A 13,887-nucleotide genomic window follows, 5' to 3' on the forward strand; every position below is an offset into this window, starting at 1 on the left:
GCCTCTAATCTGATCTTTTCAAGTGGGTGCTAATTAAACTCCACTCTATAAGTTTTCACCTTGCCCCGTGGATCAGTTATGTACAGTATTTTATTATAACTTTTTAACAGTCTTGGTTATAAGACAAAACTAGATGACCTACAGGGTAGTCAAAACCAATTAGGTAGATTTTAAAGCAATTTAAGAATTGCAGTGTTGGTGATAACAGTTTCAAGTAAGATAGAAAAAAAATAAACCATCTATATGTGTAGTTTGCACAAGTACAGCATTTTGATAAGACACTAGAGTTTGATTGAAGATGGTGCAGTCCTAGTGTTTACAGATACGTGGCTCCACCAGAGGAAACTGTTGAGAGTTAATTTCAGGAGTGTTCCCAGACAGACAAATGGTGGTGAACACCTTTCTCAAGTGCTTAGAAATGAGAAAGATGAGGTAATCATTTTGGAGTGATACCTTTTTTTTTAAATGAACAAAAAATATATCAGATAAAATATAAGTAGAGAACTGATTAACAAAATATAATTCACACAATATTTTTCAGGATTTAGGATTAGGGAAGATCAGACAGTCTGAAGTAATGAGACCCCAAATAATAAAACATTTCACCATTTTCAAGTTTCTATAGCTATCAAAATCCATTTAAAGTTATGAATGTGCTTCAGCTAACCTCTCAGAACATTATATGTACCGTATGAGGGATTATATGTATGATGTGAACTGGTATTAGATTCTTGTATTTAATTATCTTTGTCTGCTACAAAAATGTAATATTACCATTGTAATCCTGCTTATTAATTCACATGATATTTATTTCATAATGGGGGATTTAGTAAGATTGTGAGTCAATTAAGAAGCAATTTTGTCACTTTTAATGCATTATTAGGGCTACAAAGATTAGTAATATGGAATGTAACTCTCCCATATAACAGGCCATCAAAAGATATATAAAGATAAATAAATACATATAAATTAAATATAACCAAAAATATTTAATCATACATTGTAAGTCTCCCTAGCTTCAGGTGCTAAGCAAATGAAGAGTAATCATAATACTACTTTAGTTAATGGGTCCAGGGAGCCCAAAATGGCTTTCTTCAGGCATATTGATTTCTTAACTAGAGTGAGCTGCTTGGCCATTAAATACACCTACACCTATCAATCAATGTACAGTAACAGATTTATTCTCTTGCTTTCTTCATATCCATTTTTCATTGCAGAGAGTAGAAGGAGATCACTAGATTAAAGAATCTTACATTAGCAATGTGCTGTATGCCTTACACAACAGTGTTCCATCATGAATTCAACCTGTAGAGTACTCCTAAGATTAAAGTACAGCATGTCCTCAGATCAATGTTTTAGAAACTTGCGAGATCATGTTGAAGTAATACTGTTGGTCCAGTACTGAATCACTATCCCACTTCTCCTTTTCTACAAAGGAGATCAGACCCATTAAGCAGCTTAACAGAATGTAAAAAAAAAATCATTTACAGTGTTTTGGTCAAATTATTACAATGAAGCTTTCTACTACAACAATTCCTTAACTTTAAATGGTACCATATTTACTCAAATACATTGTCATTAAATTATTATAGTATGTTTTACTTACTACAGTTATCCAATATCTTTAGCATGATAAAATGTTTGTGAGAATGTTAGCACAGTGACACATCATCAGGAAGCAAAAACTTGCACGAACTACAGTATGCACAAGGTTTTCATAGAGAATTTAAATGTTTTCATGGGCCAAGCTGTGTTGAACTGAGGTTACACTGGAAGTCTAATTGGTGATATAGAGACAGCTGGAAAAGCGGACAAACCACAGTTGTTGTAGGACATACTGTAGACATGCTGAATGTACTGTACACCAATGTGCAAGCTTCTCAGACATCCTAGACAAAATCAGGGTTAGCAGTGTACAGTATGTGCATTATAACAATTTACGCAAAGCCTACTGTAATGTTTTCTAATATTATAATGTGTTAGTTTGCATGAGAGGAAATAACATTTAGAAATTTGCATTTAGCAATTTTTTTTCACATTGAAGTGTTGTAGTAGCTAATCCATCACATTTAACATAAATTATTCCTTAAAGCTCCATAGAACTTAAAGGGTTCTTTTCATTTGACAAATTATAGAACCATCAGGATTAACAATTATTGATGAAAATCGGTAAAATTATATTGAAATTGTTCTATAGAATTGTATTTCTGCATAAAAAAAGGAAGAACACAGAGTGAAAAGAGTAGAATAACATTTTACAACAATACAGTAGAACAAAACTTTTGCACAGCAATTTATACCGCAGCTGTCATCAGCATATGGAGATAAAATTAAACTTCGACTGACTATTACTAATGAAATACTTTATCAATACTTTAAAGTTAATGCTAATTTTAATAGTAAATTGATAGATGTCTTACTTTTTATTCCTCAGATACTATAGTTTTGAAGTGTTAGTAAATTTACTGAATAATTATTTTTAGATAAGAATCTGTGAATAATTATAAAATAAACAGTATAAAAATCAAATCTCAGATATCAGGTCACCAGCTTGGTATGCAAGCCAAGAACTAATAAGATTCACACCTATATAGTCAGGGAATATTGAGTATAACATGGCACATGTTCTTTCTTTCTTCAGCACAGCTAATGATAAAGTAATGACCAGGTGGCAGGCTTAAACAGACAGACAAATATTTATTCTTAATAACACACACAGTGTCTCGCTACTTTTATTTTCAGACAATCTATGATATTCTATTTACAATTCTATGAGTTTCAGAGCGCTACCTACTGTAGAACAGTCATAGAAAAAACAGAACTTTCTCAGAAATCAGGACACAAAACACCTTAAAAGGGCACAGAGAGAAACTGTGCCCCATCAGATAGGGATTTCCTGTCCAGGACTATATCACTCTCTAAAATGAATGCTAAAGGCAGGGGAACCTATTTCTTTATTCAGAAAATAATGCTTCACTAAACATAAAAAAATCTTTAGCCTATGGATCCTACAAATAGAAAATTCCCTCACAAAATAAGACAATTAGCACCTTTATTGAATGCCTAGTGCACAATACTCTTCCAGCACTCAGATTTACTGCGAAAAAGTGGTTCCTAAGAACATACTGTATATCACCATCCATCAGGAAGGCAAGGCCGAGCGAGGAGGTGTTATGGACCCAAGAGAAAGGACATCACAGTCCAGGAATAATGGCCAATGCTCTGCATCATGAACAGGAGTTCAGACTGGATGCAGGAGTGCAGGTGGGGCTGGAGGGTCTGCACCTGAAGCTGGTCTGGATGAGCTACTGTACATTCCCACTGGAGGCTAGAACTGGTGCAGAGTGCCAGCAGCCATATCACTCTGTAACTCACAACTGGCAACCCACTGAAGCTAAGCAGGTGTGAGCCTGGTCAGTACCTGGATGGGAGACCTCCTGGGAAAAACTAAGGTTGCTGCTGGAAGAGGTGTTAGTGGGGCCAGCAGGGGGCGCTCACCCTGTGGTCCATGTGGGTCCTAATACCCCAGTATAGTGACAGGGACACTATACTGTAAACAGGTCCCGTCCTTTGGATGAGACATAAAACCGAGGTCCTGACTCTCTGTGGTCATTAAAAATCCCAGGGCGTTTCTCAAAAAGAGTAGGGGTGTAACCTACTGGCCTGGCCAAAATTTCCCATTGGCCCTTACCAATCATGGCCTCCTAATAATCGCAATCTATGAATTGCCTTCATTACTCTGCTCTCCTCCCCACTGAGAGCTGATGTGTGGTGAGCGTTCTGGCGCACTATGGCTGCTGTCGCATCATCCAGGTGGATGCTGCACATTGGTGGTGGTGGAGGGGAGTCCCCATTACCTGTAAAGAACTTTGAGAGCTGTGTCCAGAAAAGCGCTACAGTATATAAGTGTAAGCAATTATTATTATTATACTGAGGAAAGGAGGAAGCCTAGACAGGAAGCCTGGAGGTCTGGAGCTGTGTTTTCATTCAGGTCTCAGGGCAGGGATGGTCATTCCATCCTTGGAATTGGGCAAGACAGGGCACACATTATCAGGGCGGTCAACTGAAGCTAGAGGAAGCTAGACAGGAAGCCTGGAGGTCTGGAGCTGTGTTTTCATTCAGGTCTCAGGGCAGGGATGGTCATTCCATCCTTGGAATTGGGCAAGACAGGGCACACATTATCAGGGCGGTCAACTGAAGCGTGCCAAAAACCAAGGGTGAGCGGAGTGCGCGCTCTTCGGGACATTCTCCTCCCAAGACCAAGGCCTACTGCGTGCTGTCAGGGCAGACTACAGAAGGCACACCCTGGACTGGGATGAGCAGGTGGAGCGCCCACTAAAAACCAGAGCCAGTGCAGAGCCCCCAGCCCCACTGCCAAACTAGCAGGCTTGAACCGTCCTGGAAACACAGCGACAGACTGGGCTTCCTAGCCAGAGTCCAGATATATTGGGGAAGCAGGAACAGGAAGGACTCCTCTGGGAAGCTCCTGGTGATGGATTGGGAGTGAGCTGCACACGCTCCACCATTCACAGTGGGACAGACGTAACGGCTTGTTTTGAAGGACATTGTGGTCATATACAATATACAGTGGTGTGAAAAAGTGTTTGCCCCCTTCCTGATTTCTTATTTTTTTGCATGTTTGTCACACTGAAATGTTTCAGATCATCAAACAAATTGAAATATTAGACAAAGATAACACAAGTAAACACAAAATGCAGTTTTTAAATGAAGGTTTTTATTATTAAGGGAAAAACAAAATCCAAACCTACATGGCCCTGTGTGAAAAAGTGATAAATAAACATAAATCAACTGTGGTTTATCACATCTTTGGAAAGCTGAGTTCAATTTCTCTAGCCACACCCAGGCCTGATTACTGCCACACCTGTTCTCAATCAAGAAATCATTTAAATAGGACCTGCCTGACAAAGTGGAGTAGACCAAAAGATCCTCAAAAGCTAGACATCATGCTGCGATCCAAAGAAATTCAGGAACAAATGAGAAACAGAGTAATTGAGATTTATCAGTCTGGAAAAGGTTATAAAGCCATTTCTAAAGCTTTGGGACTCCAGCGAACCACAGTGAGAGCCATTATATACAAATGGCGAAAACATGGAACAGTGGTGAACCTTCCCAGGAGTGGCCGGCCGACCAAAATTACCCCAAGAGCTCAGCGACGACTCATCCAAGAGGTCACAAAAAACCCCACAACAACATCCAAAGAACTGCAGGCTTCACTTGCCTCAGTTAAGGTCAGTGTTCATGACTCCACCATAAGAAAGAGACTGGGCAAAAATGGCCTGCATGGCAGAGTTCCAAGACGAAAACCACTGCTCAGCAAAAATAACATAAAGGCTCGTCTCAGTTTTGCCAGAAAACATCTTGATGATCCCCAAGACTTTTGGGAAAATACTCTGTGGACTGACGAGACAAAAGTTGAACTTTTTGGAAGGTGTGTGTCCCATTACATCTGGCGTAAAAGTAACACAGCATTTCAGAAAAGGAACATCATACCAACAGTAAAATATGGTGGTGGTAGTGGGATGGTCTGGGGCTGTTTTGCTGCTTCAGGACCTGGAAGACTTGCTGTGGTAAATGGAACCATGAATTCTGCTGTCTACCAAAAAATCCTAAAGGAGAATGTCCGGCCATCTGTTTGTGACCTCAAGCTGAAGCGCACTTGGGTTCTGCAGCAGGACAATGATCCAAAACACACCAGCAAGTCCACCTCTGAATGGCTTAAGAAAAACAAAATGAAGACTTTGGAGTGGCCTAGTCAAAGTCCTGACCTGAATCCGATTGAGATGTTGTGGCATGACCTTAAAAAAGCGGTTAAGGCTCGAAAACCCTCCAATGTGGCTGAATTACAACAATTCTGCAAAGATGAGTGGGCCAAAATTCCTCCACAGTGCTGTAAAAGACTCATTGCCAGTTATCGCAAATGCTTGATTGCAGTTGTTGCTGCTAAGGGTGGCCCAACCAGTTATAAGGTTTAGGGGGCAATCACTTTTTCACACAGGGCCATGTAGGTTTGGATATTTTTTTCCCCTTAATAATAAAAACCTTCATTTAAAAACTGCATTTTGTGTTTACTTGTGTTATCTTTGTCTAATATTTAAATTTGTTTGATGATCTGAAACATTTTAGTGTGACAAACATGCAAAAAAATAAGAAATCAGGAAGGGGGCAAACACTTTTTCACACCACTGTATACGACCATATAGTGATGTACTTTCTCCCAGTCAATAAATACTACAATATTCTATTTGTCTTTTTTTAAAACAATAAAACATTGTTAACTTTCAGTTTCTCCTCCACCTACAGTAAGTAGTCAGTATGAGGATACAGAGTCTCTTCCACATTTTAGCCACTTTTTAAATTTTTTGAATCACAACAGACTAAATAAACTTTTTAGCCCAACCCATTCTTTTGTCATGCTGCTTTTTTTTAAAATAAATTACAGTTCGTGACCCCAGGGACACCAAACAGTGCTTTCATCAGGGCAGGTTAATCTATTGAAGCATTTATTAATATTACCTGCAAAACTAAATACATTTAGTCAGGTGTGTGTAATTCATAGATACAAATTACCATTTCCAAAGGTGAGTGATATCTGAACCAGGGAGAAAAAATAGGTTGGCTTTTTAAAGGCAGTAGTTGACTTGTTATCATTTTATCCACCTGGAATTAATATTTACCTAGACTGACTTCTATGTGAATATATATATATGGAATAAAATCAATTTATATCTTCTGCATGAAGTGCAAATGGCATTTAAAATTCTGACTTCAAGCTATTTCATTTATTGCCTTATGACGTACAGTAAATCCCATTTAAATATTTACCATTTCAGTATTTATTTACCAGTTCAGAAGCGTCCGAACAGAAACTTGTACATTAAACATCAGTTGATGAAGCATCAAACATTGCATGATAAAGTGGAAAATGGTGAATTTTGCAAAATGGCTGATACGCCAAGAGATTAATCAGAAGGATACTATTTCTGTCTACAAGGTGATTTCTCTTTGTCTAACATTACTGTACTTTATGTTTTACTTTGAATGTTATTAAATCCAAAATATATATCGAATATTATATATGGTGTTTTTGCATGCATTACAGCCATTTTAAAATATATATAGAAACTTCAGTTTTAAGGGGAAAAATATTTTCTGAAAGTTCACAAAAGTGAATTTGCAAGGTTCTTTATTAAAAAGGGTTTTTGCTATATTCTTGGATTTATATTTTTCATTGTTTCTTATTATTTTTGTATTACTGAACCTTATATTTTTGTACTTTACCATGATTTCACTTTTATTCACTGCTTTAATACTGTGTTTCCATCTTATTATACTTTACTGCCCTAAACCCTTTTTAAGTTTGTTATTTATGATTTCTTCATTTTGTTGCACCTTTGTGAAATCACTTCTTATCTCCATACTGTATTTATAAATAACTATAGATATAATAGTGTAGCAGTGACTACTATGCTGAATTCAGAGACCTAGTGAATTTGATAGGTCACTGTATGACCTATGAAAGTATAATGTGTGATTTTATGTGTCAGCTGTCCACCATTTATTACTTTTATAACATTAGTGAATGCATAATTCTGAATGATTCATATTTCATGGACAACGAAGAGTTTATTCAGTGGACATTGCTGCATGTTAGTGTACACAACATGTACAGTTAAACAGGCTTTGAGAAGTCTTTCTAAAACCTATATGGCTACGAAGCATTGCAAACTGAAATTAATCTAAACATGAAGAGATAATCACGCACCTTTGATAGCTGGAAACTTATATTTATGATGAACATCTGGAGCTTGAGATTTTTTCATTTTCATTAAAACAACAGGAGCAGTGCAAAAATGATTGATGTCACTATTGATATTGATGTCACTTTCTTCATTACATTTGCAATTAACTTGTCACAGTTTCTTATAACAGTTTAAAAACATCTACCTAGACTGAAAATGGTAGGAAGTTTTGTGCTTAGATAAGATTTAAATGAAAAAATGTTGATTACTTTGTAGAACATCTCTAAAACTTCTAATTTAATAAATCAGAATTTCCTGTTTTATAGCACAGCAATTTAACAGTAATAGTAAAACTGCCGAGGCCTACACAGTTTGTAGAGTAAGTATGTAATGAGTGCCTCCCACAGATGAAAGAATCAAGAACTTATCTTTAAACTAGGGAATTTAAAACCCCTCAGAAAGAACATTTCATCCTGATGGTACAACGTGATGAAGTTACACTGCTTTGAAACAGCTGAAGGAATGTTTTTCTGAAACAAATATAATTCTATGCAGTCTTTTATTTTTTGTTTTTTCTCCCAACTATTTGCCTCACGACATTGTGAAATTACAAGAACTAATTAATATTCACCTCCTTACTTCATACAGTATGTATCTAATCGTTTCAAATATAATTTTAATTGCTTCTGCTAACACTTTACAAGCATGTGCAGATTGCATATTTACAGTACATCAAAATTAATACAAATATTTTATGATTACCTCATGTATCTTTTTGTGCAATTCAGAAGAGACTATGATGTCTTCAATCTCACACTTTCATTTCTTAAATGTAATTCTGTGTTACAAATGTTCAGTTTAATTAATTAATATTAACTACTTTTAATTAAAAAAATCACAGTTTACATGTTAAAGCACTTTATGCTTGAATTAATCTTCAATGTCATTTCAGTTTAGCAGTGAAATCTTCTTTTATAAAGTTCAGCACAATAAGAAGTGTTACATTAAGGTTTCTGTACATTAAACTTCTTGAACTATTATGCATCATTAATTAACCTTGCTGATTTTTCATGTTCTAAGTGTAATTTGTACTTGTCTGATCTTTCAATACTCTACATACTGTATAGTATGTCCTATTTTAAAAGCTGAGGATAGAAATCTTAATCACTGGCTGAGTGCTCTGTTTAACAAATGTCAGTTGCATGGGTTTTTGTGAAGGACATTGTCAGATAAATAAGTTAGGATCAAACGGCACTTATTAGGATCAAGCTAGAATCAAAAGGCTTCTTCACACCCGAAGAAGGCTCCACAGCCGAAATGTTGTGTTTCTTTTCTTCTCTCCTCAGCACAAAATAAACCTTTCTTGTTCCTTTGCAGCCTATGCATGCTGACACAACTACAGTAATTACTTGAACTACTCCAGATACAGTATACAGTACATACAGTATACAGTATACGTACCATGGATATTGTATATATATATAGTGCCTTGCAAAAGTATTTGTCATCTTCAGATGATGTGGCATTTTGTTGTATTACAATATATATATTTTAAGTGAAGATTTATTTAATGAATGGAAGAAGTTGAATATCAGCAAAAAACACAAATTAAAACACTTTGATTGCTTAGGTTTTCACCTCCACTGCTAAGACAAAGCTAAATTAGTTCAATTGCACAAACTTGCATTGAGATATTACACTATTAATTGAGTGGCCTCTATCTGTCTGTGAAAAAAAAACAAGAGAGTTCAGTTGCTGAGAAATGTCCAAAAGGTTTTATGTTCAGACCTCATTCCCTGAATCTGTAGATCAGATGGTTTCAGCACACATACCCTAGTATCAAATAGTATAACTTACAAATCCAACAGATCAGAGTTTCTTCTGGGAGAATATGTAGGTTTTGATCTACAAACTTAGTGCACTATAACTTGTAAATTAATACAGTATCAATCTCAGGCTGATGACAGTTGTATCCACCTATTTTCTAACTGCTTTATCCAAAACAGGGTCATGAGGTAACCAGAGCTTAATCTGTCAAGCAACAGATGCAAGGTGGGATACAGTAGGCCCTGGACAGGCCGCCAGTCTATCACAGGGTACTGCAGGCATAAAATGTAAATTCATTTTTTCCAGCATTTCCTTAGAAATTACATATCTGATCCAAACAAAAATGTGTTATGCATTGCATCATTGTACTTTATTATTAATTCACCATTTTTTAAGGATTTTTATTTTACTGAAATATTTGACAATATTATCAGTTGGCCTTGGAATTCAAAAATAGGCAATCTATATATACACATGCTGTACAATACAGTACATTATTTACTTGTCATTCTCAACTAGATGTATATGTTCATCACATCAACAGACAAATGTGTTCCATTTTCATTCTGGGACCATGGATGAAATATACCAAACACTAGTCTTGACAACAACTAATAAGAAGCCACAAAGAGTGGTGGTGGCTGTTAGAGACTATTCTCTGGAACACTGCAGATGAGATTTCTACCACAAACAGTGACACAACAACAGTTTAACAACAAAGAATAGAAAGGCTTCTACCTTGGGCACATGACAACTCAGTTGTTGTTGTTCACGTGGGCAAAAATGACATTGCTATAAACACCACACTTTAGAAAAAAATTCAAGTGACATGGCAAAAACCTGAAGAACAAGAATGAATCAGTGATTTCCTAAGAAGTTTTACCTGCTCCACCCAGAGGTGAAGAACTACAAATGTTAATCTGTCAATACAAACCATTCAGTTTCCTTGGTCATTCGAAAGCTTTCCCTGGCAAAGATCATCTTTACAGACGTGAAGGATTGTACCTGAAAAAGATGGACACCTCCAGCAGTACCCAACTCCTCCTGCTGTCACAGAGAGGAAGCCCAGCAGTCCTAAGGAGAAATGTTCACATATACCGCTTGTACCCACAATCTCATTCTTGCAGTCACTACACACAACTCGTGACCCCAGGTGCAGTGATTATAATTCCACATTGCATAATGAGCTTAAAAAAGTATGTGCAAAATAAATTGTTGTTTCTATGAGAGACTTCAAAATAAGCAGTGAAGTATGAACCAGAATTGAAACTATGAGGAAATGGATTTAAAATTCAAAACAGGAGGTACAGGTACTTCTTTTTGCAAAAGGTTGTGGGAATATGGAACAAACTATGGCCGTGTTGTTGAAGTTGATACCCTGGCTTTCTTCAAAATACAGCAGGATGCATGGATTGTCTGATCTTAAAGTAACCCATCAGTACTGTTAATATTCTTGTTTACTATTGGTACTGCTCCAGTATTCACAGCATTGCACATTTGAACCCAGGGGATTTGTCATGCTAGACTTTTTCTTTATTCCTTTACTATTCATCAGCGGGATCATGCAGCTAAAATTATTGTCTGCACACTGTGGAAGACAAAATCTCACCTCCTTGTACAGGTTTATTCCCCCGGTAGTACATTTTTCTTCTTGCAGCCGACATCCTTATGAAAGGACAGGACACCGATGCTTTAGAAAAGTGTAGGATGACAAATCCCTGGGTTCAAATGTGCAAGCCAAACAGCATTTCACATTGAAGAAGCTATTTTCTACAGCAAGCAAAAAACAGGAGAAAAGCACGTAGGCAGTCACTCTTCTTGATACTTTGTATACCTAAATTAAAATAAAACATATTTTGGATTGTTATAGCTTGGTTATTTAAAAAGCAAGACATGCTTATTTAACAAGATGAAACAGAATGGTTAGTTACAATTATAACCAAACACATGTATTTACAAAAAGAATAAAACCTCTTGAGATAATTTAAAATTCCTAATAATGATACTGTAAGAAATCTACTCAGTTTATAGATTTCAACAGAATGGAGGAGTAAGAAAAAAAGAAGACTTTTAAACAACTAGAACCCATGAAAATGCCGATTTAAAAAAAACGTAATGTAAATATATACCATACTTCATTGAACACCTTTTACACATCACATGCTTCCGACTAAACATATGACAAGCCTTCAGTTCAACATAATATTTTGAGCACATTATTTGCCATAGGAAACACAAAACCGAAGAAAGATATATAATGCTTTTAAGACTTATTTTCCAACAGCTTTCTATATCCACGAGATATAAAAGAAATCAAGAATAACAGCTCATCCAAGGGAATGGTCCAAAGTACAAGGAGCAAATGTCTAAAAAGGATAAAAGGAAGTGCACATTGGGGTAACATGTTGGCACAGTGGTTAGCATGTTTGCCTTGCAGTGCTGGGGCCCTGGGTTCAATTATTGGGAGGGTGTCCGTGTGGAGTTTATATGTTTTCCTTGTGTTTGCGTGGGTTTCCTTGGTCCTCCTTCGGTCCAAAGACATACTAGCAGAAAAATTGGTTTCTGAGAAAACTGGCTCTGGTGTCGGTGTGTGCGTGTTTGTGCCTGTCCACCCTGTATTGGACTGGCGTTTGTCCAGGGTCCAAGGAACCCTGCCTTGTGCCTGTTGCTTTCTAAGATAGAATCAGGTAGCCCTGCGACACTGAATTGAATTATGCAGTTAGAGAATGGATGGATAGATTGAAGTTTTAAATCGACATTTTTAATCATTCTGTGAAAAGGGGATTTTGATGTCCTTTTATAGTATTTTCTCATTTCTATCAACAGTAAATATTTATGCACATTTTACAGGATATGTGTAAAATGGCGTGGTGCCATTTTTAGTGTCTTGGGTTTGCTTCAGGACTCAGGCACCTCTGAATTGTTTTGCATGCGTTTTTGCCAGGAGCTCTGGTTTCTTTCCACTTCCCAAAGACATGTTGGCTAGGTTGTTGGTTACTCTAAATTGTTTCCCTCTGGGATTCATTATAGTCATACCTAGTCCCCCTTATATCCTGTTTGCAGGGTATGAGATTATACAGACAGGTAGCAGAACAAAGGAATTTGGAAGTGTTTGTTATCTCAAAATAGTTGTTTTCAGATTAAATATGAAAAGACTATCAAAGTAAGCAATTTATCCCAGGAGGCCTAACAACCACAGTATTTAATGATCTATATTGTCTTATGTAAATATATTTAGCGCCAGCAACAGTGAATATTTTTCCTGATGTGGATAACCATTTCCACATAAAAGTTCTAAACCGTGGATGTTAAAAAACGTAAGTGTGTTGCATTGGTATTTGTCTATGATTTAATTTAACACCTGTTCTTGGGCTGTCTGAACTAATTATATATTTGAATCTGAATAATTGGCACAGTTTTGGCAAAGAAAACTGTTCAACTGGATCACATGCTGCCAATTCATTAATCAGGTCCTAAAAATACAGCCTCTTAGGAGGAATTTCTTAATTTATCTGTGATTTCTTCAGATTTAGTGTTACCAAAATTTTGATTTTTTTTAGAAAACTCCAGTTACTCACTCAAAAAGGTAAAACATGTATTTTAGAATATTGACCTATTAATCACTCTGTCTTATATTTTGTAGCAAATGGTCCAGAAATGAATTTAGAAAATACCCTGGTGAACAGTGCTATTAAATACTTTTTGTTACTGGATTACATTACATAAAATGAGAATTGTTTGTTTAATACTAAAATTATAAGCAATAACGGCAGATATCAGTTACTACATTGCAAATTATAATATCTAATATGCTTGTATTCTTTGTATTCTTGGCAAAATCCGAAGCTGTAATACTTAATGTACCTGTGGACTGTACCATCATATTTGTATTATGATAAAACAGCTTTCTAGTTTTGTTCCACCTGTCATAATTTATTACCAAGGAAAGAGTAAAGCCTTCTCCTTAGGGGACATGCTGTAATGGCTTTTCTTTCAGAAATTGTTTTGAATATATCTGAAAAAAGGTGCTTACTTTTGTTATGTAATTCCTCTGGGGATGGTTGCAGTAATTCATTCTGAATAATTAGTGATATTTTGCAAATATGACCTGCATTCCTCCCAGCAAAAAAAAATAAAAAATTGAATTTTCACTGATGTTGTCATAAAAAAGAATTCATTCTGTTGTGGTTTTTGTTGATTGACAGTCACAAAATGTATTTGAGAGAGAATAATTCATCATCTGAGGTCAGTTTCAGGAAATCTCATAGCAGACAAGTACTTCAAAAGCTCTGTAATGGCA

General features: G+C 36.2%; 1 protein-coding gene across 1 annotated transcript in view; it reads right to left on the reverse strand.

Annotated features, from left to right (window-relative positions):
* Positions 1 to 11,251, reverse strand: part of rxfp2l (relaxin family peptide receptor 2, like) — a 60,209-nt gene extending 48,958 nt beyond the window's left edge. The window contains exons 1-2 of the mRNA XM_088926046.1: positions 11,197 to 11,251; positions 10,593 to 10,661 (exon numbers count right to left, since the gene is read on the reverse strand). Coding sequence (XP_088782172.1) covers positions 10,593 to 10,661; positions 11,197 to 11,251 — 124 coding nt within the window. The remainder of the gene's footprint in view (positions 1 to 10,592; positions 10,662 to 11,196) is intronic.
* Positions 11,252 to 13,887: the final 2,636 nt, after the last annotated feature.

The sequence above is a fragment of the Atractosteus spatula genome, chromosome 9 (genome assembly GCF_055471065.1).
Source record: "Atractosteus spatula isolate fAtrSpa1 chromosome 9, fAtrSpa1.hap1, whole genome shotgun sequence".
Lineage (NCBI taxonomy): Eukaryota > Metazoa > Chordata > Actinopteri > Semionotiformes > Lepisosteidae > Atractosteus > Atractosteus spatula.